Raw genomic sequence first — 25,285 nt, forward strand, 5'->3', positions numbered from 1 at the left:
GGTGTTTAATTATTTGTGAAAATAAGATAATTCAGGTATCCACGTGCTCTTATTTTTTTATTACCGAAATTGTCGACAAACTTAAATTGTTACGGTTACATACCACTATTATCTAAACGGAGAGCAATCCCAGATTGCCCATAGATACAACCAAATGTTCTTATTGAAATTGAAAGCGACAATATATACGCGTATGCATTTTAGTTTTTGCAGTTTCAGCGAGACCACCGAATGTATAAAGTTCAACAAAAGAAACTTCTCATTTTTTATGGTGCCAATAAAAAGTCAAAACGTATTCATAAGTTAAATGGTTATCACAAATCTATATAATTTTAAGTTTTATGTATTTAAAACCGTGAGTATGTTTGATTTATGTAGACTAAATTTAGATCTTCTTAATAAAAGGGATCCCGATTACGTGTATACATTTATGTGGATTCTCGGAAGTTAAAGTTTACGTTTCTTACATATTCAAATACTGTGTGAACATTCAAGCATATAAGCATTGCAGAAAAATACCATTATGGATATCTTAAATGATAGACTAGAAACTTTTCAAAATTGGCAGTACAAACCTTCACCTTTAAAGTTGGCTGAAGCTGGTTTCTATTCAACAGGTATGTATCATCAATATGGATTTCGAAAGTTCTTTAAAGGACCGTTCTTTTGAATCTAACTTGAATTCGGTTCATATTTTCTCTTCCAGGTTACCATGACATAGTGATGTGTTTTAGCTGTAGAACATCGCTTCGTTATTTCAAGGAAGACGACGACCCAATGCTGATACATGAAGAAGTGTCAAAGATGTGCCCTTTTCTGACAAATGTAAGCAAGAGTAGAAACAACCCTTTAACAGATTGTTTTCCAATTATAAAGTAAAATTTATATTCAGCAATGCTATCATATGCAATAATTCCTATAACAATAATGATAATAATTAATGCATGTTTACTCCAATTGAACGTTTTTTGTTTTCCAATCTCAGTAACTATTTTGGAACATTTTTAGAGGCCTGGATTTTCAAAACCTGCTGCATTGTCGTCAGATGTTTCAATAAAAGGTTGTTGTTTTTTGGATATGTTAATTTTATAAAGTATTACATAACACATGAAACATCACTGTACCATTGTCACTGATGAAATGGTAGGAAGTAAAATAAAGAGCTGTGTACAACATTTAGTTCGACGTTTATATGATTTATATATTTTCACGAACATATCTGAGTTAAATTTGAATTAGATTGCAAACTTCCGTATCTCCCTGTGCTTCAGCACCAGTGACCTCAGATATGTCAATATCTGAACTAGAGGAGGACAACCGGCGACGACGGGCCATGTTGGAGTGCAGGGTCTGTAGAGAGAGGCCGTCCTGCATGTTGCTGATACCCTGTGGACATAGGGCGATCTGTGGGGAGTGCGCACCAAACACCAGTACGTGCCCAGACTGTGAAAGAGAGGTCACAAAGACAGTGAAGACATACATAGCCTAAATATTCTATTTAATCGAACATGAACGCTATATATAGTCGTTTGACTCAAATGCTTTTAATAGCAATCCAAGGGATCCCAATAGACCCATGTGTGCAACTGATATAGTTCAGTTATGTATATATATTTAAAAAAGAAACTACTCAATTTCGTGTTGAACATTAGCGAATGTTTTCCATATCTGTGCATATCTAGGATTGAAATGTGTTTGATAAGAATAAATGTGTTCATGTTACAATAGCTTGGATTTGCAGGTAAGAAAATTTGCTAGAGTAGTGTTGGCCATTTAATGACAGTTAATCCTTGTTATCATATCGAATTACTGTATTGATTGTCATGTATTTAATTGACTATTTTAAACAAAATACTGAAGTGAGTTTTAAAGAGGTTGCTGTTGATTTGCGTTATTTTTATTCTTAACCGAAAAACTACCAAATGATGTAAATAAAAGAAATAACATGTTTTCACTCTCGTTTTAGGTAGTATAAGTCCTTAATTGTCAGTTAAACCCAATGGTGACGTTGTGAGTTTTGTTTCATTTTACAACAGAGATAAACAAAAATATCTAAAGGGAGCTTCCTAGTGCTAAAATAGGAGTTTAATATTAAGCCTATAAGATTCAATTTGGGTGGGCGTTATACATGTGTCATTTCATGTATAAGAAAAGCAATTTGTCAATAAAGGTAAACATTGTTTCAAAGAAGTTTGTATACTTATATAATCCATAATTCAACAAAAATATATAATTAATCCATCTACAAATCAGTGCATACTTCCTTATGTGAGCTATCCAGATATCCAACGTAAATAACTGTAAGTGATGGACATGTTTAGTACGATACAAAATGGCGGATTTTCGGGTATTTTTGCATTTTCGAAGGATATGTTGAGCTTGTAAGTAGGTTTATATCAGCATGACATTTACATTTGTTACAGCTCGTTCACTAATAACAACATAAACCAGTTTGTTATTCTGATTTTGCGCCTATACAAAAACCTGTGTGTGTGTGTGTGTGTGTGTGTGTGTGTGTGTGTGTGTGCGTGCGTACGTGCGTGTGAGTGGGTAGGTGGGTATGTGGGTGTGCGTGTGGGGGGTCGTGGGGGGGTGTAGTCTTGCGCGCGTGCATGCGTGTGTGTGGGCGTTGGCGTGTGTGGGTTTTGGTGTGGGTGTGGGTGCATGCGTGGTAGCGTAAACTAAGTTAATGATTTGTTTTCAAGTGACGTAAGCTGTTAATCAAGCAACTAGTTGACTAATAATCAGACTAAAAATTTTATTTAAGTGAAAATACATAGTTGGATTGAAACATTTTGAGTATTATGTTTTAAATTATGATTAGCCCCTTAAGGTCGCTGCCATGATAAAAAAAAAACCGCTCGCTTTTATTGGTCAGATGCATCCAATTAGTACATTGAAGGGTTAACGACTTTTCGGTTGACTCGTGGTAAATCGATGCAAGCAATTTACTTCATATCATCAGTAAATCATGCGATTGCGAAAACAAATTGTTGTAAAAATTGGTGGTTTTTTAATTTTACATATTTGCAATAAATATGAAACGTGTTGGATGTAAAACTGAATTAAATGGTGTCTATTAAAAGCCATCCAAAGTAAAAGCTTTATTTTGTTTTAGAAATTACTTTTTCCAAGCATCATAATTGTGTGATTTACTAACCAAGTCGTAATTAACCTTTATTTTATCTTGCTCAAATGATTTCAGTTATTTACTTTTAAGAAAAAAGTTGCAAACAGTCTCACAAGAAAGAAGCCATGCAAAACAGACACATTTCTCAAAGAGTACTGTCCATGCAAGATTTTGGAAGGACCAGATATTGGTTCAATGTAACAGAATGGGCAAGATCGGGATTTTTTAAACATGGTAACGTTTATCATTAGACCCTCATATGTTGAACAATAAAGTATTTACTCATTACTTTAAAGTCCCTATTAATAGTGATGTAGCCACGAAACAACGCGCATTTTTTCCTAAAATTTCAAATAACACATAAAAATGTTCAATATATATGTATCGAACCTTTTCTGCAAAATGATAGTATGAAACCGCAATTTATTTTGTGTTAAATAAATAGCTCATGGAGCTCTGCGCTGTTTTTGCTGCAACAACATTATATGTCCAACACCTGGCGATGACCCTTGGATGTCCCACGCTACGTTTGCCAGATTTCCCCACTGCATGAATGTGATTGCTGAAAAGGGAATTGACTTCATAAACCGGGCATACAGCATGGAAAACAATGGGGTTTGGGCGCCAAGTATAGTACAGGTGAAGTAAAAAAGACAGTCGGTGTTTGGGTAGGAAGAAAAACGTTATGACGTTACAATTTCGTAACCAAAAGATTTTGCAAACGAGTCAATGTATATTTATTACTTAACACGTGACCACGTTCAATCCAATAGAAAACGTTAAACCAATATGATTTGATGATAATAAAGGGTATCAGATGTAAAATGTAGATATGGCGGTATTTCGGGTCTGCATATGTTTTCCTCGTCTTGTTTAATTTATTTTATTTTGCAAAATGGTTCTATTTTAAGAACGTGTAAATGCATGGTTGAACAGCGGTATTCTAATGATTCTGCCAAACAGAAGAAGGTTCTGGTTTTATTTTGCAGCGAGGTGCAATTGCAGTGACCGCAAATATACGAGAAAGGAGGTTTGAACCCGGAAGAGAAGTTCAAATATATGAAGACAATCCTCAAGGTGATTCAAATATAGCGTTTACCGTTTTATATAAATACAATTTTAATTAGTTGATTCATAAACATACCGTCATGGATGTAACTACGAAATAGTGATTTGCACGCTCGAATAGATCGAGTCTTTTGGCAAATGAAGATCGTTCGTTAATATTAGTCTTAGTATGTTATATGGGATTGTAGCTGAAGGGGTGTTCACACCCGTAGATTTATTTTGACGAATACTGGAATGAAATACTGAAATACAACTTTTAAATATGTCTGTATAAGTATGTGAACTTAATGTTTAAAATGTTATTGCAATTAAAAGTTAATGGCAATTTGTTAAACAAGAGACGGCTGCTGATATTGAGCTAACGGTGATTTTATATTTGCCCGTTCTTATCACTGTACATAGCTCTACCTCCTTTCTAAAGTTCGTTTTTGAACGGGGGCCCTTCAGGGCCATAGTAGGCATATCAGATCGTTACTACAAATGATTACATGGTAAAGCGGTCAAAAATAGTAAGCTCTGTCAATGCTTGAATACACATGACATATTTAATTGCTGTTGTGATCTCTCTTGTTCGGTGTTTGTATGGCCCTGATCATTGTACTTGTAAACAGTAGATTGGTTAAATGTATGGCTACTTGTCCCATACGTTTCTTTATTTATTTAGTGTGTGTGTGTCAAATCAGTAACGAAATCAAACATATGATCACATTTAAAGCTGCACTCTCACAGATTGAACGTTTTGAAATTATTTGTTTGTCTTGGAAAGAGCCATTTTTTGCGAAAATCCATGTAATCCAGTGATATAAGAGTACTGACAAAAATAATCGCAGATTCTTATTTTATAGTTCAAAACTTGATGTGTTTTGCATTTTTTTTAAAAAAAAACGTTATTAACGGTTTAAGCCATAAAACATTAGTTTTCGAACGGAAATATGCAAATCTGCGACCATATCTTTTATCAGCAATCTTTTATCATTGTTTTGCAGATATTTACGCAAAACTTTGCTCTTTCCAAGACAAACAAATAAAAAAGTTGTAAAAATGGTATACCTTTGAGAGTGCAGCTTTAAGTATTAGGTTCAAAATGTAATAACAAATTAAAGATCGTTTCTATCTTTTGTCGCGCTAAAATAGAGAAACAGAGCATTTCTGTTATACAATTTGCATAATTGAAGTCTCTAGTAACATTATCAGTAAATTGCCTTTATGTAGTTAAGTGGAAGTAAACAAGTCTTTGTTACAATAATGGTTGAATGTTCACTTGCTAAAAGTACCATTTTACCTGTATAACTAACAATAACTTTGCTCTTTAGGTGTCCAGCGATTCTTAACACCAACCTTGTTATATGACTTGAAGGACACATACAGGGGAAGGATAACGGATTTTCGCACCTTGACCGGGATACAGTACCGGGACCCGATGGAAGCACATTTGTTGTCGGCTGATGCCAGAAACCACACGTTTGGGAACATTCAAGGAGATATCGAAATGCCAACTTCGCAAAATATGGCCGAAGCTGGATTCATTTACATAGGTTAAGTACAACTTGTTTACAAGGAGTTTATTTTTAATAGAAATGGGACCCAGTTTCTTTGGTTAAGATATCGTTTAAATTGGATTAAAAGAAGCAACCGCCTGAAATTTTACTTTATTTTATTGCATTTAATTGAAATACCATGTTTCCTTTGATATTGATATATTCGCAATCGCCCATATCATAGTAAGTGTATACAATGAGTTTACATACCTACTTGAAGGAGGAAGGATTTGCCGGTGTTACTATTGTGGCATTGCTATCTCTGACTGGTATGTCAATGACGACCCTTGGGAAAGACACGCTCGCTTTAACAATGGGTGTTACCACGTTATATTATCAAAGGGGGAGAACTACATTCGAGATGTGTTTGTGAGTTTCTTGTATTACTTTCACTTCTTTCGTGCAAAACATATGGTTAGTCCCACTTAAACATGAAATAATCAGTGTTTGATAATGTCGAAAATATTAAAGCAATTAAATATGTCATTGCTTAGCACATGTTCATTTCGATTTCAGTATCTAACAATAGTGAAGGCTATAACTTCTTTTATAGGCAAACGGTTGAAGGTTAAATCCCAAGCAGGGGTGACATTAAACCCGGAAACAGCATGCCAAGAGTTGGGTCTGTTCGATAAGATGGGAGGAGAGGACACATCAAGACGTGTGTTATTACCGTTTTGTTGTCAACATTTAAAACATAATACGTTAGTTAACCTAAGATGGATGACAGTTCAGTTGAAACTTTTGTTCACGTGTATTGGGGACATGCGAGTTGTTGATGCTTACTTATCAGAATAATTATGTAGTGACTTTTTTCAAGTGTATATTTTGCATTATTTTGTTACTCTATCGAAGAGATATGTCGTATTATTGTTCTTATCACGTTTTGAATTTTAAATGCGTTTCACGCAATTGAAATGTTAATGTAAAACCTTTGTTTATTTATATCAAGTGGTTGTCAGAATAAAATGGATTGAGCATATAATGTATCAGGGTGTCGCTGAGGAAAAGTCCATGTTTGCGCTACCAAAATCCCCTGATTCCAGTGATAAAAAAGCCGGCGTGGTACAGCAACGTTATCATACAATGTGCAAGTGTCTTGTTCCCTACATAGCCTGCCATCTAATACATCAAATAAAACAAAGTTTCCGTTGCATGTAACTAAAGTTTCCATGCTTTAAAAAAACTAAACATCATGGCGCATAAACGGTTGACCTGTAACCCTGACCGACATTTTAATTCGAGACATATTTCATAAGCAAGACATAATTAACTGAATTGGCCGATGAAGCATTTAATATCTAAAGCATATGATTGTCATTCTCAAACAATTATTTTATCTGCATAATATGTAAAAAGACATCTAGGCCTTACAGAATTAAATAGAATGTCTGTTTAAGAATAAGGCCAATATTATTCGTAATCCAAATTTAAACCTTCCAAATGCATGTGTCATCGAGTTGAGTGATTTTACTTATAACTAGCTGCATAATAATTACTTCCATGAAAACATTATTTTCATGAAAATTGTTTAATTCGCGAAAACGAGGACAAATGCTTACTATCATTGCACTTTCGTGATTGTTTTACTCATTCCTTTTATCTACTGAGAACGTCTTGTCTCGTGGTGTTTATATTTGCACAGAAGCAATACAGAGGTTTGCGATAAGTGTTTGCAGAAATATGGCAAAATAATTAGGCCAAATTAGGTTGGATTTCCATCAAAACGTTATAAATATATGTCATTGCATTGCACTCTGCAGAAAAAAAGATATATTGTATACGAGCTCAGGTTTAACATTTGTATCGACAAGATTTCAAAATTGTAACAATGGGACTACTTTAAATCACCGGCCATACGGCACATGTTTGCATTGATAAGCTGTAACTATACCCGTGAAGAGTATGCGCAATTTAGTTTACCAACGATCATTGATAACAAAAGTTTAAATGTGCAAACATATGGCAGCCAGAAACAGTTGTTCTGATGTAGTTTCTACGAAACAGAAGAAGGAGGGTTCCAAACCCACACCGCTTGCTTTGGGAATAAGTACCCTGAAACCGAAATACCCGCAGTATGCACTGGCGTCGCGAAGAACTGCGTCTTTCACGGCCGCTTCAACGCCTTGGCCAGCTGATGCACATGTCAAAGTGGAAGATCTGGTGGATGCAGGCTTAGTTTATACAGGTAATAAAAAAATGAAAATTCAACTTTTGTAAATTTATATTATTTAGAACGTTTAATGGATTTTGTTGATAGGCGTGTCGATCAGATAGATGTAAAGTCTTTTTTGCAAAATGCTCTTTGGCTTATGTATTAATATTTCAACCATTTTACCTAAGATGTTTTATACTAGGTGTATCATCTCAACAAAAGGGATCATTGGCGGTATAGCTTCTATTAGTGGACTATAACCTATTTTATTTTATTGTCTATCAGTTTTATCGTTCCTGTTATTAAACTTCCGTATTTCTAGTGTGTTTCCATTTAAAGTTCAAGGACGTTTAACTATGATACTGGGTAAACATGAAGTATTACCTGTTTCTATAATTATCTACCAATACAATTTACTACCATACTTAGTTCAAGGACATAACTTATCAATATGAGTACAAATAAACTAAAACATTACCTGTTTCTATATTTACCAATCAAAACGATGTTGCCGTCTACACAAGATGTATATTTATTTATTTTATTTATTTTTTAAATACTTATCTACAGCTGTAAAGGAACATTTGATTAAAATTATTTGAATTAAAAATATAAATATACAGCATTTATTTTATTAAAACCGAAATGCATGTTCATTTCATTTTTTTAAATTAAAGATAAGCTGCAACTGACTAAAGTCTAATAGTACTAAATGGTACATTTCGACCAGAATTTAAAGCGTGACTATCGAACAATAGTAAAATCATACATATCGAACAGAGGTAAAAACATACATATCGAACAGAATTTAATTCATTCATTTCGAACAGTAGTAAACTCATTTATATCGAACAAAAGTAAACTCATATGTATCGAACAGTTACTAGATAGGTCATGGAAACAAGTCATCGTTAAGAAAGTATAATAAGTGTCATATGCATTTTATTATTAATCATTACTCTAAATTTAATATGAAGATCTTTTTATTTTCATTTGTACTGCAGTCCGTTAGAAATTCCATTCATTGCAGATATGGAATCTTATTTGTCCTGCAGTGAAGCAGCATTTCGTTCGTCCTTATGCTAAGAAGGAACAGTCTTGCTCTCACTTCAGTGGACTTACTCTGTCGGTTTTATGTTCCTGTGTTTGTTCTTTCATTCAGTGAATCATTTTGCATTACTTTTCTTCCATTTCCAGGTGTACAGGACAGTGTTCGCTGCTACCACTGCGGTGGAGGGCTCCGAAACTGGGAACCCGGGGACGACCCAATGGTTGAGCACGCCAAATGGTACCCGGCCTGTCATCATGTACTCATTACAAAGGAGAAAATGTTTTTCAGGAAAGTGGAGGACGGAGACAATCCAGAGGATGACACGCCTTCAATGGTACATACAATCAAGCATGTTTCTTACAAAACCAAACTGGTATCGTTTTTGGCTGTTCAGTGATCCAATAGCATTCAGTCAATTTGCTGGATAACGTTTGGCTGTTCAATGTTCAAATAGCTTTAAGCCAATTTGCTGGATAACGTTTGGCTGTTCAATGATCCAATAGCTTAAAACCCAATTTACTGGATAACGTTTGGCTGTTCAATGATACAATAGCATTTAGCGATTTTTGCTGGATAACGTTTGGCTATTCAATGATCCAATAGAATTAAACCAACTTGCTTGATAACGTTTGGCTGTTCAATGATCCAATAGCATTAAGCCAACTTGCTGGATAACGTTTGGCTGTTCAATAATACAATAGCATTTAGCCAATTTGCTGGATAACCTTTGGTTGTTCATTGATCCAAAAGCATTTAGCCAATTCGCTGGATAACGTTTGACTGTTCAATGTTTCAATAGTATTCAGCCAATTTGCTTGATAACGTTTGGCTGGTCAATGATCCAATAGAATTTAGCCAGTTTACTGCATAACGTTTGGCTGGTCAATGCTAAAATAACATAAGCAAGGTCACCAAACCACAGCAAACTGGGCTGATGTTTGGCTGTTCAACGGTCTGATTTATGTAGTTTCAATTGCAGACAGAAGATGTCAGAAGTGATTCTTTGAATACTGCAGTGCAAGTTGTAATAGAAAATGGATATTCAAAAGAAAATGCCATGAGAGCCATTTCTGTGATTCGAATTAAGAATGATAAACGTTTTTTCCATGCGTTGGGATTGTTATAAAATTGTAAACACGTCTGATACTGAGGTTAAAGGTTTGTTCTGGTTCAGAACAGAGTCTGCTATTTGTTCAGCATGTTTTGTCTCCAACAGGCCCACACGCGAAGATAACAGCTGCTGATATTGCATCTATATTGCTGGAAGCGGAAGGCGACCCCAATTTCTTTTTAAGTTTCGGTGTAGACATTTCTGAACACGGTTGCTCCACTGAAGAAGATGAAGGTAGTATATAAAGCAAATGCTTTTTGAACCTATTCCTGATAAAATCTTCTTTGAAAAAATTAGCTCAACTTTTAATTTTCGCTTATATGTTGCAAAGTGTGTTAGTTCATATCCTGAAAAAAAATGTTCTTCAAAACTAAATTGAACTTTTCAAACGTTTTATTGTATTGCCTTCCTCACCCACTTTTTCATGCAGGATAACCTTAAACCACTTCACATATTAAATAACTTATAAAATCACATTTATTCGTAATGATCACATATTTCACTTTAATAAATAATAGGTATCATCATCTGAACCTATTGGTAATGTCCTAAAAAGATAAAATATCATTAAGACATTATCTAATCCGTATGCAATAACAGCGAAGACTTTCATTGATGAAATTAGACGTAGGTCGATCTGACGTCATTTTGAACCTCGCATGTCCGCAGAAAAGCGTGTACTCATGTTGACAGATTAAAGGCACATACTCAGTCACACTGAACTACTGCACTTTTTGGTAACAAAAACGTTGACATCTTCTCAAATCCCGCGGTACATGTTCAAGTAGTTGATTTGTATTAAGAATTACCCTTCTTAACTTATAATTTATATGTTGCATAAATCACATGCCGAAACCGTTTGCACCTTTTTCCTTAATATCTGTCATTCAACAACTTCAAGTTTCTGAGGTAGTTGCTTAATTAGCAATAACACTATTGTTTATTATAATATATATTTTCAGACGTTGCACTTGATTTACAATAACACTTTATATAATAATTTCTTTATTAAATGCCTTCTTTAATTTTATCATTCGCAAAATACAGTGTATATTCACGTAAAACCTGATAAAGTGTTCCAAATATCTATATATCAGAGGCAACGCTTATCTCAGATGTTCTTGTTGTGTTACTCAACTTTCCCCCTACATATTTTCTTCCATTTTGCATTCTTTTCCCTATGTTCCATGGTAATGGTCAGTTAGAATGCAGATATCCATCATTCATTGAGTTGTTTGATCTCAGTTTAACATAATTTTAAATGTCTACTGAAATATGCACATATCGAATGAGGTATTATACTGCTATCAAGGTCAAGCAAAAGATGTTAAAGCTTATCTTATCTTATCTGTCCTGCAGTTAAGCCGCGTTTCGTTCGTCCTTATGCTAAGAAGGAACAGTCTTGCTCTCATTTCAGTGGACTTACTCTGTCGGTTTTATGTTCCTGTGTTTGTTCTTTCATTCAGTGAATCATTTTGTATTGCTTTTTTCCATTTCCAGGTGTACAGGACAGAGCTCGCTGCTACTACTGCGGTGGAGGGCTCCGAAACTGGGAACCCGGGGACGACCCAATGGTTGAGCACGCCAAATGGTACCCGGCCTGTCATCATGTACTCATTACAAAGGGGAAAATGTTTTTCAGGAAAGTGGAGGACGGAGATAATCCAGAGGATGACACGCCTTCAATGGTACATACAATCAAGCATGTTTCTTACGAAACCAAACTGGTATCGTTTTTGGCTGTTCAGTGATCCAATAGCATTAAGTCAATTTGCTGGATAACGTTTGGCTGTTCAATGTTCCAATAGCATTAAGCCAATTTGCTGGATAACGTTTGGCTGTTCAATGATCCAATAGCATAAAACCCAATTTACTGGATAACATTTGGCTGCTCAATGATACAATAGCATTTAGCGATTTTTGCTGGATAAAGTTTGGCTATTCAATGATCCAATAGAATTAAGCCAACTTGCTGGATAACGTTTGACTGTTCAATGATCCAATAGCATTAAGCCAACTTGTTGGATAACGTTTGGCTGTTCAATAATACAATAGCATTTAGCCAATTTGCTGGATAACCTTTGGTTGTTCATTGATCCAAAAGCATTTAGCCAATTCGCTGGATAACGTTTGACTGTTCAATGTTTCAATAGTATTCAGCCAATTTGCTTGATAACGTTTGGCTGGTCAATGATCCAATAGCATTTAGCCAGTTTACTGCATAACGTTTGGCTGGTCAATGCTAAAATAACATAAGCAAGGTCACCAAACCACAGCAAACTGGGCTGACGTTTGGCTGTTCAACGGTCTGATTTATGTAGTTTCAATTGCAGACAGAAGATGTCAGAAGTGATTCTTTGAATTCTGCAGTGCAAGCTGTAATAGAAAATGGATATCCAAAAGAAGATGCCATGAGAGCCATTTCTGTGATTCGAATTAAGAATGGTAAACGTTTTTTCCATGCGTTGGGATTGTTATAAAATTGTAAACACGTCTGATACTGAGGTTAAAGGTTTGTTCTGGTTCAGAACAGAGTCTGCTATTTGTTCAGCATGTTTTGTCTCCAACAGGCCCACACGCGAAGATAACAGCTGCTGATATTGCATCTATATTGCTCGAAGCGGAAGACGACCCCAATTTCTTTTTAAGTTTCGGTGTAGACAATTCTGAACACGGTTGCTCCACTGAAGAAGATGAAGGTAGTATATAAAGCAAATGCTTTTTGAAACTATTCCTGATAAAATCTTCTTTGATAAAATTAGCTCAACTTTTAATTTTCGCTTATATGTTGCAAAGTGTGTTAGTTCTAATCCTGAAAAAAAATGTTCTTCAAAACTAAATTGAACTTTTCAAACATTTTATTGTATTGCCTTCCTCACCCACTTTTTCATGCAGGATAACCTTAAACCACTTCACATATTAAATAACTTATTAAATCACATTTATTCGTAATGATCACATATTTCACTTTAATAAATAATAGGTATCATCATCTGAACCTATTGGTAATGTCCTAAAAAGATTAAATATCATTAAGACATTATCTAATCCGTATGCAATAACAGCAACGCCATTCATTGATGAAATTAGACGTAGGTCGATCTGACGTCATTTTGAACCTCGCATGTCCGCAGAAAAGCGTGTACTCATGTTGACAGATTAAAGGCACATACTCAGTCACACTGAACTACTGCACTATTTGGTAACAATAACGTTGACATCTTCTCAAATTCCGCGGCACATGTTCAAGTAGTTGATTTGTATTAAGAATAACCCTTTCTTTACGTATAATTTATATGTTGCATGAATCACATGCCGAAACCGTTTGCACCTTTTCCCTTAATATCTGTCATTCAACAACTTCAAGTTTCTGAGGTAGCTGCTTAATTAGTAATTATATTATTGTTTATTATAATATATATTTTCAGACGTTGCACTTGATTTACAATAACACTTTATAAAATAATTTCTTGATTATAATGCCTTCTTTAATTTTATCATTCGCAAAATACAGTGTATATTCACGTAAAAACCTGATAAAGTGTCCCAAATATCTATACATCAGAGGCAACGCTTAACTCAGATGTTCTTGTTGTGTTACTCAACTTTCCCCCTACATATTTTCTTCCATTTTTCATTCTTTTCCCTATTTTCCATGAAACTGGTCAGTTAGAATGCAGATATCCATCATTCATTGAGCTGTTTGATCTCAGTTTAACATAATTTTAGATGTCTACTGAAATATGCCCATATCGAATGAGGTATTATACTGCTATCAAGGTCAAGCAAAATATGTTAAACCTTAAACTTCTTTTTAATTTATTTGTTGGTTTTCAGTGCGTTTTATCCTTCCGATCATTTCCAATTATGAAACCTTTTCTGCCGTTGATGGTAGCTTGAGTATAATACACAACAATGCGCAATTGTTTTACGGCAAAAAAGACAGTGTATGCTGACTAACATAACTTTTATATCTAAGCCTTTACTGAAGCATTTAATCTCCCGATATTCCCTGCCTTTTATACCTCCCCCTCGAGGAGACAGATCTACTGACTGTCTTGAAAGTGTCTAATTCTCCATTAAATCTGACATATTTGTATAAAAGCGACGTGATATTTAAGTGAATGATGTAGGAAGTATTTGGTGCGAATAACACATCTAAACGCCTTCTGTTGATACTTTTTACAGACCTCCTAATTTCACTTCATATGAACTTAAATCCATAACAATCTCTATACCACTGGCGGTTGATACCGGCATAAAAGATAGGGTCATTACATGAGACTTTAGCCTTGATTTGAATAAATTATTATCTAAACAAAAGATTGAGTCAACAATTCAATATGTCACAAGTCATCTGTGACCCTACTCATTTTACCGAAACCTCAGAACATCTTCTCGACTTTATTGTAGTTTCATCATCAGATATTGTTCCAAAAGATGGTAATCGGAAACTTTTTTGTATCAGTTAGTTTGTTATCACTTCCCTATTAACTGAATTTTGAAATTTAACAAAACAGCCATATCAAAATCTAAACGAAAAGCTTTCACAAAGGGACTACATCAAACTCCGATCGGTTAGTCATCTTTTGAGTGGAATTCATTTCATCACAAACATTTCAATATTTAAGCTTAACATTTTTCTTATCAATTTATGACATTTTGTGGAATATGTATATTGTCAAAGTTCAATACAATTTTTCTCTCAGAGCCTCTTTTGTTTTATTATGAAATCCGTTAACTACCTCGTCAGAGACGAAGAGCATAAGCAAGAGCCAGACGCTCGAACTATGAACAATACTGGCAAACCTGATGGACGCAACGCCATTATATTATAAGAACTGCTAAGCATAAAGATTAATTCTTTAGATAAAAATAGTAGTCTCACTTCGGTATCCAACCAGATCCCCCTCTCATCTACGATGGCATCGTCTACGAATCGAACATTGACAAGGCAAATATTTTGAATAATTTCTTCCAATCACAGAGCCTTCTTACTGTCAAGATGTTCATGGACTCAATATAGGTTCTGAAAACTTGCCTTACAACAGGACCGGTCTCTGTTAAAAACTTTGTTATAAGGGAGATTGATTTTGGGAAATCACAATCTTAGTATTGACCATTGTTAGTCTGTTTTTTGTTTGGGTCGTAACCTTGGTGTCAGCATCATCATTGTGAAAGCATTAATATTTGCCACAACTTTAAAACCTTCCAAGATATCTGTATTGAACTTGCCAGAGACAATATACTTTATGATGGCTACGTTTTTCATTTGTAAACAATTCTTATTAAATATGTATATGATTTGAATTTTTCCAAGGTATAAGTGAGAGAGAAACCATGGAAGAGGAGAACCAGAAACTGAAAAGATTGATTATATGTCAGATCTGTTTGCACAATGAACATGACACTGTTTTTCGGCCATGTGGTCATCTGGTTGTATGCAAAGACTGCGCATCCGTTCTGAACACGTGCAATAGTTGTGGGAAAAGTATCGAGGACAAGATCCAAATTAAGCGGTCTTAAGCAACTTTTTTACGAACTTTATTGAGATTAATCATCCTATCATTTGTTGTTGTTTTTACTGAAGAGTATTATGATTCTGTGTTTCAAATGTAAAATATTGTTACACAGGGATGTATGTATATTTTTATTCAAGAGATTATAGTCAATGTGGAAGGAAATGCATTCCTTCCTGAGTCTGTTATGCCAGGGCCATATTTATTATTTTATTTATTTATTCGGTCAAAACAGAGGTTTTTTACAACTTTTACAATGTTGTCACGTACTGTCACTAGAGTCACATTGACCGTATGCATAATTTTTACTCTTACTTTTGTTTTGTTTTACAGTATTATTTACATTTGAATTTAATTTATGAACTTGAATTCTTGAATAGAGTGTATAAAAGTGCAAACATCTCGGTTTTTCTTCACACCCAACCTCCCTGCCGTTGCCTTGTGACGAACCTGAGACTTCTTGTTACCGCCCGTGCGGCTTACTACCACTGGTTGAATAAGACGGTTCGGTTTCACTTGTTAATTCATATTTTTATTAGTAGTTGGTGAACGTTGGTGTAACCGCAATGGCAAAGTCAGTAGAAATATACCATAGGGCTTAAACCGGTTTATGAGCACTTGCCTAATACGGGCTTGACGTCCATCACAACTGGACATTAAGTCCTTAAATGGTTTATATGATAAAGGGGCTTTTTTCCCTATTTTTGGTTCAACTCATCGGAACCAGAAAAATCATTCATTTCGCATATATGTCGCGTGCAGGCAGATAAACAAATTGTACGTATTCTGAGCGGGGTCTAACCTCCGTAAAGCAATTAAAATCAATACGAAAATACCTAAGAGCATGTACATTTTAAGATAGTTACTTGTTTTGGTCGGGCGTTAATAAAAATTCAAAACTTGATCGATATGTATGTTGCATTACTCTCTACAATATAGTCTAATTGCTTCTGAAGAGTCAATTCAACAACATTGAGACATTTTTTTCATTAAATATTTCTGTATTCATAACATGCTTTCAGCTAGTTTATAGAGATTTTATATATTCATATCGGTGTAAGATATCATGAAGTTTTTTACTGTTTTGTGTATTGGAAATACTTTTAACCCGGCTTCTGCATCTTTCTGCCGATTACCTTTCCTGGCAAACAACATGTATAATCAAATTGCATTTATCTCCCTTTGCATTGCAATAAATAGAAAACTAGGTAAAATAAACTCCCTAACATTTTTAACTTAAATTCTTCTGCAAAATAAATTAAACAAAATGGATGAATTAAATAATAATGAATTGCAACGTTGATTAATTCAATGTTAATTTGAATGTAAATGATATGAATGTATCAAAATATATATAAGAAATAAAAAATTACAACAACAACACCTTAATTCACAGTACCACCATCAGTGCCATCAGTACAACAGCAGTCCATCGAAATAATTATTTAATCAAACATCTAGTGACCGTCACTTCGGCCTCTGGACTTTTTTAACTTATTGGCAGAGATTATTTAATGTCGTCAAAAAAGAAAACAGAAAACGGCTTGAAGCTGTTCAGCAAATTTCCATATCGTATATTATCATGTTCTTTTTTGTCATTGTTAAATGTTCACAGCTTATCTCTGACGTCTCTATTGTAATATTGTAGAGGCATCAGTAGTACCCTCGTTTATTTGTATTCGTCGATGGGCCATAATTCAAACGTCTGGGTCATTAAAAGGGAATAAAAGAGTTGCGTTATTTAACTAGATGGAACCAGGAATTGAGTTTAAATTTAATGGTTAAGCTCTGAGGAATGCTGTACAGTTTAACTTTCTCACATTTATGTATTGAACAGTTTTCAAATTTGAATGTAAATGGATTTAAAAGTGATAACATGACTACTATGTTTTATCCTTTCATTTTGTTTATATCCTAATGTTTGAAACAGTGTGCCGATTTTGCAGGTGATCATTTATTATATTTTGGTAGTTTACATGCAATATCGAATGTATTGATACTACTCATTCGCAGTAATGGCATGTGCACCCCAGTCATTTGTATATTGCGTTCGAGAGTTGTTAAGTCAAATAAAATAATCCGGATGTACCAGTTATTTATAACTACAAAGTGGTATTAGTAGACAGTATTTTAATGCATTTTTTTATATTCATGCTTTGGTCCAACGAATTGGAGACACTTAAAGAAATCGTGCCTTTCGTAAACGAGTGTCTTTCAGCTTCTCCAGGAAAAGGGCAAGACGCCTGATGAATTTTTCATAAGTGTTAATAAATAATGATATTTACTAATAACATGAAAACCCTGGACAAAGTTCCTCATCTTTGATGCGTATGACTGTGACTGTGCGTTTAAACCTAACGTTTTCATTACAAGCCAAATCACATTTCGTTTTATAGTCGAATACTTTCAATAAAACTAATATTATGATCGAATGACACCGCCTGCGAATCAATCTTTATCTTTCCCGCTAGGAAACCGGTATTCAATACTCAACGGAAGTATGTTATTGCGTGTTGTAAGTTGTACAAAGATCGTTAGCAGTCTGAATAAAATTTGGTCTTTCGCAAGCGATGACATACTGTGATATAATTATCCAGTTCGCAGACAATCATATGCAAATCATACGCATGGTGTATGCATTAGATGATTGGAGCTTTATGCGAGCACACGATAGTATTAAATTAACCCCTCGGAGATGTTGATTAACGAATTTCTCACTTTATTTGCTTTAATAACATAAATAGCTAATTTATGTAATATATGTTTTAGTCGTATTGAAGAGGTTTACAAAACATACTTGGTCTTCCCCAATAAAATGTTGGTATATAATGTTCCCTTAAATCCCTACATGTAGAGCAATTAAACACAAAGTGGAATTCATCTTTTATGTCATTATTTCAACAAATTGTACATTGCGGCAACTTATTGGAATGTTTGAGTACCATAGAGCTCACCGAATTTGAAAAGTTCAACAGAAATTATCTCTCATATTCTGTAAGTAACAATTAAAAGTGAAAAAATATTTATTAGTTAAAATCGTTATCACAGAACTATTAAATGAATTTTTCTCAACTTTGGTACTCCAAATTGCATGGTGTAAGACTGTTAAGGGAAATAGGCTTGAAACATCTTTCCATTCGAGCAAAATGCAGAATGCTTTGCTACTGGGGGAAATATTAAATGCCAGGCATAGTAAAATATGTAAATTGTTGTACAATATTTTGTTAGTTTTACACAATAATAATATTCTTATTTCTCCGTGGATATCTTCTGTAAAAAATATTCTAGATGAACTTGGGTAATCTTAATACTTCTTAAACCAAAAAGTTGTTTCCCTTGATTATTTCAAGAAAATTGTGTACACTAGATTGAAAGATCAGTTCTTACAGCAATGACCAAGTATTGTAGAGGAATCTTCAAAATGTACTGTTTATCGTTATTTTAAGAGTGAATTCTAAAAAATATTTCGATATATTCCGTATAGTCTTTGTAAATTACTCTATAAGTTTAGAACTACAAATCATCCTTTACCCATAGAGAAGGGCCGACATTTAAATATTGAATCTCAGAATATTTGTTTTCTTTGCGATAAAAATGTCATTGTTGATGAATACCACTATTTGTAAGCATGTTATTATTTTTATGATATAAGATCTAACTTTGAACCGCAGTATTAGTATGCTCATCCAAATATATTAAAACTTGAATTACTTATGAACTGGAAAGATAGAAACCAAAAAAAAAATTTGAAAGATAATTATGTCTAACTTCCATGAATCTCAATAATTTTGTTGACTCATTCTCCATAACTATAAGGACTCTTACGTTGACCTAAGTTTTTTTAAAACATTACTTTCGCTAATTTTCACATTCACAGTCATAATCTGATGTTTTTGTATTTTGTTGTAAACATTATTTTTAATTTAATCTCAATTGAAGTGCTGCACACTGTGTTTTATATAATGTAGTTACTGATATTTGTTTCACTGTTATGTTTCAACCGTTTCAAACTTGTTTCTATGTCATCATATCATGCATATTATATGCCAAACATGTAAATAAAACTTGAAACTTGATGACATGTGTTTATAAAAGAATACGGAGAATAAATTTAGATCTTCTCAATCAATGGGTTCCCGTCATGAGTTGTACTTATTTATGTGGATTCCGGGGGTTAAAGGTATAGGCTTCTTATATATTCAAATATTTTATAAACATTCTAGAATATAAACGTTACAGGTAAAGGCCATCATATAATGGATAACTGCGATGATAGACTATGTACTTTTCAAAACTGGAAATACAAATCTTCACCTTTAAAGTTGGCTGAAGCTGGGTTCTATTCGACAGGTATGTATCATCCATATAAATAGAAAAGTACTTCAAAGGACAGTTCTTTTAAATAAAAATTAAATTCGATTTATTTTTCCACTTCCAGGTTACCATGACATAGTGATGTGTTTTAGCTGTGGAACATCTTTACGTTACTTCAAGGAAGATGACGATCCAATGCTGATACATGAAGAAATATCAAAGCTGTGTCCTTTTCTGGCAAATGTAAGCAAAAGTTGAAACACTCTTTCAACAGATAGTATTGTATTACAATAACACATAAAGCGATGTTACCATATAAAATAACTTCTAGAATAACTTTGACATACTAGTAATATAAATGTATGCATACTCCATTTTGAATTTGAAGTTTTCGTTTACCATTCCGAGTAACTGTTTTTTTTTACATATCTAGAGGCCAGGATTGACTTTACCTGCTGCATTATCATCAGATGCTACAAGAAAAGGTCTGGGTTATTTCGGATATGTCTATCAAATATCATATAACATATTCTCAATCGAACGAAGCATCAATGTGCACATGCAATAAAAAGTAGGATATGTAACAACTTACATTATAAAATAAATACAAACAACATTAATTTGCACGTTTAACTGATACTAGTATATTTTCATACTTTTTCGCAGTTCTACTTAAATTAGATTGCACACTTCCTTATGTACAAATACTTCACTACCAGCGTCGTCAGAGATGTCCATATCGGAATTAGAACAGGAAAACTGGCGACTACGGTCCATGTTGGAGTGCCGGGTCTGCAAAGAGCGGCCGGCCTGCATGTTGATAATTCCCTGTGGTCATAGGGCGGTCTGTATGGAGTGCGTACCGAATACCAGCACGTGTCCAGACTGTGAAAGGGAGGTCACAAAGACAGTGAAGACTTACATGGCGTGAATGTTCTAGATTTGCATAGTTGCATGAACGCTATATATAGTATTTTGAGTCATCCGTGGGGAATTCCAGTTTTGGGGGAGTATTGAAACAATTTTGTAATTGATAACGCTGATATTATAGTTTTGGTCTTGTTTAATAAAGTATATATTTAAAAACGGAAGTATAAAACATGTGTTATTTAATGGTGAATATGGTCAATATTTGTGAATATTTTGGATCAAGATGTGTTTTCTAAGTTAATAATGTTCTACATTATAATAAATTGGATTTGCAGGTAAGACTTTTTGCAACTCTTTTCTAAAGTTGTCAAACTTGATCAGTCGATCCTGGTAAAAGGTTTCAAAAGTTGTATTATATTAAACCGGATATTGTTATTAAATGAAATACCTGTTTTGAGGTATTTGCTAACGGAAAATCATTTGCGTTTAATACTTAATTGTAAGATCTTTGAAAATTTCATAATGCATATTTAACATGTCTTTGTAAGATAATACTGGAAGTATGGCCTAAATAGTCAGGTAAAACGTTAAACCGTGATATATTAGTATCTCATGAGCGGTGGTTAGATTTACAAGTTCGATTAAAAACAAACTGACAAAGGGGATCCCTTAAATACTAATACATGGGTTTTTCAAGACTTTTGACAATGTCACTTTGGCAAGCGCAATACATGTAATCATTCTTATATGATTAGGTGGAATTTTGTTCGCGTATTATGCAAACATGTGTAGTTTGTGTTTGTTTCATAGTATACCAGATCATTTCATTTTCATCATTTTAAGACTTGTTAACTTTTTAAAGAAGCTTAAATTGTACCAAAGATGCCATATAATGGAATTTTGCCCTAAATTAAAACTGATAAAAAATTCCTTAAATTTATAAATGTCTTGTTTCTTTTTAAAATCTGTACATGGATCTAAAACGTTATAAACGAAAACATGGGAAATTATAATTTATATTGTAAATTTTAATGAATCTAGGTTACTATTTAGACGAAACAAGAAAATTGAACCAATTACAGTACAACCGGCTTGTACACTTCTGATGAAGAACTAAATCTCCAATTTATATACATCTAATAATGTTTAAGTATTACAGAAGTATAGATTTGATTGAGACTGATCATTGACGGCATTGGTAGGAACATTTCTATCAACGCCTCATAGAACCGACTCAAATATTTTCATTAACAGTGTATTTCGAAGTATCACATAACCAGTCGCACAACAAGTTGACCGATTAAAGGAATATATTTTGTGAGTTCATAAAAAGCGTTCTATTTTCCGGATGCATCCGCAATTTCATAGTTGTCCATCATTGGCAATGAGCACATTGGGTACAATTGACCAGATTAAGGTTTAAAGGTTTAAATACATATCAATTGGCTCGTGGATATTTATTCGATGTCTTTAGATAAAACCAATTAAGTGAAATAAATTGTTCTAAATATAATAAGTTTGCACATAGCATGAAACGTGCTAAATGTTATACTGATTTGTTAAAAGACTGAATAAACATTTTTCAAAATAGTACTTGTATATTTCAGTATTCCATTAAGCGCAAGCTTTACAAACCAATTCGGTACTTGCTTTTGTTTTATCTTGCTGACTTGATTTTGCTCATTTCTTTAAGGACAAAGTTGCAAGAAAGAGAACATGCAGAACAGAAACGCTCCTCAAAGAGAACGGTCCATGCAAGAATATGCAAGGACCAGAAATTGGTTAAATGTTACAGAATGGGCAAGATCGGGATTTTCAAAACACGGTAAAGTTTGTCATTAGACCTTCAGGTGTTGCAAGTTTTTTTGTTATTCCAAAGTGACATATAAAACATATAAATGTTCAATATATGTATCGAACCTTTTCTGCTAAATGTTTATACTGCATTTTCTGTTTTGTTTAAGGCGATTTTCTGCGCTGTTTCTGCTGCAGTAGCATTATACGTCCAACGCAAGGCGATGATCCTTGGAAAGCCCACGCCACGTGTGCCAGATTTCCGCACTGCATAAATGTGATTGCTGAAAAGGGAATAAACTTCATAAACCAGGCATACGTTACGGAAAACGATGGTTTTTGGGCACCCAGTATTGTTCAGGTAAGGTACAAAATATTCCTCGGATGTAACCGTTGTGTATATTCGCTCAATGTTCAAGGCTCCATGCACTAGTAAATACTTATATTTATCACTAGACATGTGACCACGATTAATCCAATGGACAACGTTAAACCAATATGATTAAATTCTAACAAAGTTATATTTACGAGATATATTCGTATACTGTAGGTAATGATGGTGTTTCAACGTATGCATTTGTTTTTTACCATCTTACTTATTTTATCTTAATTTATAATATGGTTTGATCGTAAAACATTTGTATAGAAGTGCAGTTGTTCGGTGCATTCTTATGATTCTGCTAATCAGAAGGTTCTGGGGGTTTTGCAGCGCTGTCAAATGTCAGTGAACTTCAGGAATGTTGTAAATATTCGAGCTGAGGAGTTTCAACGTGGAAGAGAAGTTCAAATATATGAACATAATCCTCAAGGTGATTTAACTATACCGTAATTATTATTACAACAATACATAGTTATAATGTTTAAGATATAAAAATGGGCGTTACAAAGCATTTTGAATGGAATTCTCTTTCATAAATTGGGTCTCATTGTGTTAATATACGAGATGGAAGCGTGAGGGGCGTCCACACCCGTAGAATTCTTTTGAAGAATACTGAAATTAACAAGTTTAATGCTACATATAGATACACCCCTAAAGCTTTCGGTGGTTATATCTGATTCCGATAATTAAGCATTTAATATATCGCGATTGATCAAAAATGATTTGTACGCCAGGGCGTAGTTACGCCCCGGATCAACACAAATTTTGTCTTAAGTGTATACGTTAGTTACATTTGCAGTAAATTGCCAAGTGGGTGAAAGAATCTCTTGTGACAATAACGTATGCATGTTGACTTGCTAGACGTACACTTGCACGTGTATACCTAATAATTATTTCGCTCTTAGGTGTCCAACGTTTCCTGTCACCGGCCTTGCTTTACCACTTGAAGGACACTTACAGGGGAATGATGATGGAATTTTGCACCTTGACCGGGAAACGGTACCGAGATCCGATGGAAGCAGCGTTTCTGTCGTTTGATGCCAGAAAAGACACGTTTGTGAACATTCAAGGAGAAGCCGAAATGCCAACGTCGCAAGATATGGCTGCGGCTGGATTTATTTATACAGGTTATGTACAACCCGTTTATTAGGAATTCATTTTTTAATTAAAAAGGGGCTCAGTTCCTTTACTTGTAGTAAATTGGATTGAATCGCCTTAAATGTTAGTTAATTTTATTCCAGTTAAATGAAGTACCATGTTTTCTATGATATTGATAGTTTTAGTGTATACATAGAGGATACATATATACTGGAAGGAGGCTGTCTCGTCTGTTTTAGGTGAAAGGACATGCCGCTGTTACTATTGTGGCTCTATCATTTCTGACTGGTATGTCAATGACGACCCTTGGGAAAGACACGCCATCTTAAACAAAGGGTGTTACCACGTTATCTTCTCTAAGGGGGAGGACTACATTCGAAAGGTGTGATATGTTTGTTAAGTTACATGCTCTTCCTTTATTCACTATACAACATCAGTCCATATTTATTGTATGAGTTATAAAACGACAGAATTAGTGTGATAGTGTCAAAAAGAGTCTGGCTATTTGATAGTTCATGGTATAACACATGTTCCTTCCAATTAAATGTCTAAAAGAAGTGAAGGATGACATTATCTTTTACAGGCAAACGGTTGAATGGTTAAAGGAAATTCCAAGCAAGAGTAACATAAAACCCGGAGACAGCATGCCAAGAGTTGTGTCGGTCCGATAGATTGGGAGGAGAGATTATAAATAAATAGATTACGTCATTTGAATTTAGATAGCCTTGAGTTGAAACGCTGCATCTCATGTTTGAGACAGGATCTTGTTTATGCTTACTTATCAGATTTAATATGCAGAAACTTGTTGTTTTCAAGTGTATTTTTGTTGTGTTATCACCGATATCAAGATATGTTGTATTTGTTATTGTTGTCTTTTTAACCTAATTTCATTATAGTGCACCATGTTTTTCTCTAATAAACCATTATTTACCGTTATTTGTTTATAAAGTTTTAAATTTCAATCAATTCTCAAACATTTTGCTCATTTTTCTTCTTATTCAACAAGTTTGCATTCATATTTGTTTTATTGTGGATTTTATTTATATGTTAAAATTGTTGAATTTTTGTTTTTGGAATAAATGTGAAATTGATTTCGATATGCCAAAATCCAAACGGTGTTATACCGTCGTTGTTCTTTTTGTTGTTGTGGTCGATGCTGTTGTGTCTTTGTTGTTGTTGTCTTTTTGTTTTCTTTTTGTTGTTGACAATGAAACCTTGTTTTAAGAATAGCAAACGTCGTACAAAAAAAGATGAAACT

The 25,285-nt window shown here is 34.1% G+C and overlaps 4 protein-coding genes across 9 annotated transcripts; all 4 read left to right on the plus strand.

Moving 5' to 3' along the window:
• The first annotated feature begins 367 nt into the window (after nt 1-367).
• Nucleotides 368-6,721, plus strand: LOC128236779 (death-associated inhibitor of apoptosis 1-like). 5 transcript variants are annotated; one of them, XM_052951889.1, is made up of 10 exons: nt 374-617; nt 707-825; nt 1,009-1,060; nt 1,272-1,741; nt 3,206-3,364; nt 3,576-3,769; nt 4,120-4,207; nt 5,512-5,733; nt 5,957-6,105; nt 6,290-6,721. In XM_052951889.1, exons 5-10 carry the CDS (start codon nt 3,256-3,258, stop codon nt 6,299-6,301), a joined length of 774 nt encoding a protein of 257 aa, XP_052807849.1. In that variant the 5' UTR covers nt 374-617; nt 707-825; nt 1,009-1,060; nt 1,272-1,741; nt 3,206-3,255; the 3' UTR covers nt 6,302-6,721. The 5 variants fall into 5 exon arrangements, 4 of the variants coding, with proteins under 4 accessions (XP_052807851.1, XP_052807849.1, XP_052807850.1 ...); XM_052951890.1 differs by having other exon boundaries at nt 375-617; nt 3,221-3,364; XM_052951891.1 differs by lacking the exon at nt 1,009-1,060 and having other exon boundaries at nt 368-617.
• An 839-nt stretch (nt 6,722-7,560) lies between these two features.
• On the plus strand, nt 7,561-15,960 carry LOC128239198 (baculoviral IAP repeat-containing protein 3-like). Its single transcript, XM_052955718.1, has 7 exons — nt 7,561-7,924; nt 9,089-9,276; nt 10,159-10,287; nt 11,554-11,741; nt 12,387-12,498; nt 12,624-12,752; nt 15,374-15,960. The coding sequence occupies exons 4-7, from the start codon at nt 11,625-11,627 to the stop codon at nt 15,577-15,579; spliced, it is 564 nt and encodes a 187-aa protein (XP_052811678.1). The 5' UTR covers nt 7,561-7,924; nt 9,089-9,276; nt 10,159-10,287; nt 11,554-11,624; the 3' UTR covers nt 15,580-15,960.
• On the plus strand, nt 7,699-9,339 carry LOC128238045 (baculoviral IAP repeat-containing protein 7-like). Its single transcript, XM_052953612.1, has 2 exons — nt 7,699-7,924; nt 9,089-9,339. Exons 1-2 carry the CDS (start codon nt 7,699-7,701, stop codon nt 9,337-9,339), a joined length of 477 nt encoding a protein of 158 aa, XP_052809572.1.
• Nucleotides 15,961-19,756: 3,796 nt separating the features above from the next.
• Nucleotides 19,757-25,118, plus strand: LOC128239199 (uncharacterized). 2 transcript variants are annotated; one of them, XM_052955720.1, is made up of 10 exons: nt 19,758-19,922; nt 20,011-20,129; nt 20,320-20,371; nt 20,606-21,091; nt 22,450-22,581; nt 22,721-22,911; nt 23,260-23,359; nt 23,835-24,056; nt 24,267-24,409; nt 24,611-25,118. In XM_052955720.1, exons 5-10 carry the CDS (start codon nt 22,473-22,475, stop codon nt 24,620-24,622), a joined length of 777 nt encoding a protein of 258 aa, XP_052811680.1. In that variant the 5' UTR covers nt 19,758-19,922; nt 20,011-20,129; nt 20,320-20,371; nt 20,606-21,091; nt 22,450-22,472; the 3' UTR covers nt 24,623-25,118. The 2 variants fall into 2 exon arrangements, with proteins under 2 accessions (XP_052811679.1, XP_052811680.1); XM_052955719.1 differs by having other exon boundaries at nt 19,757-19,922; nt 20,606-22,581.
• Nucleotides 25,119-25,285: the final 167 nt, after the last annotated feature.

This window comes from Mya arenaria, chromosome 6, assembly GCF_026914265.1.
Source record: "Mya arenaria isolate MELC-2E11 chromosome 6, ASM2691426v1".
NCBI classification, from domain to species: Eukaryota; Metazoa; Mollusca; class Bivalvia; order Myida; family Myidae; genus Mya; species Mya arenaria.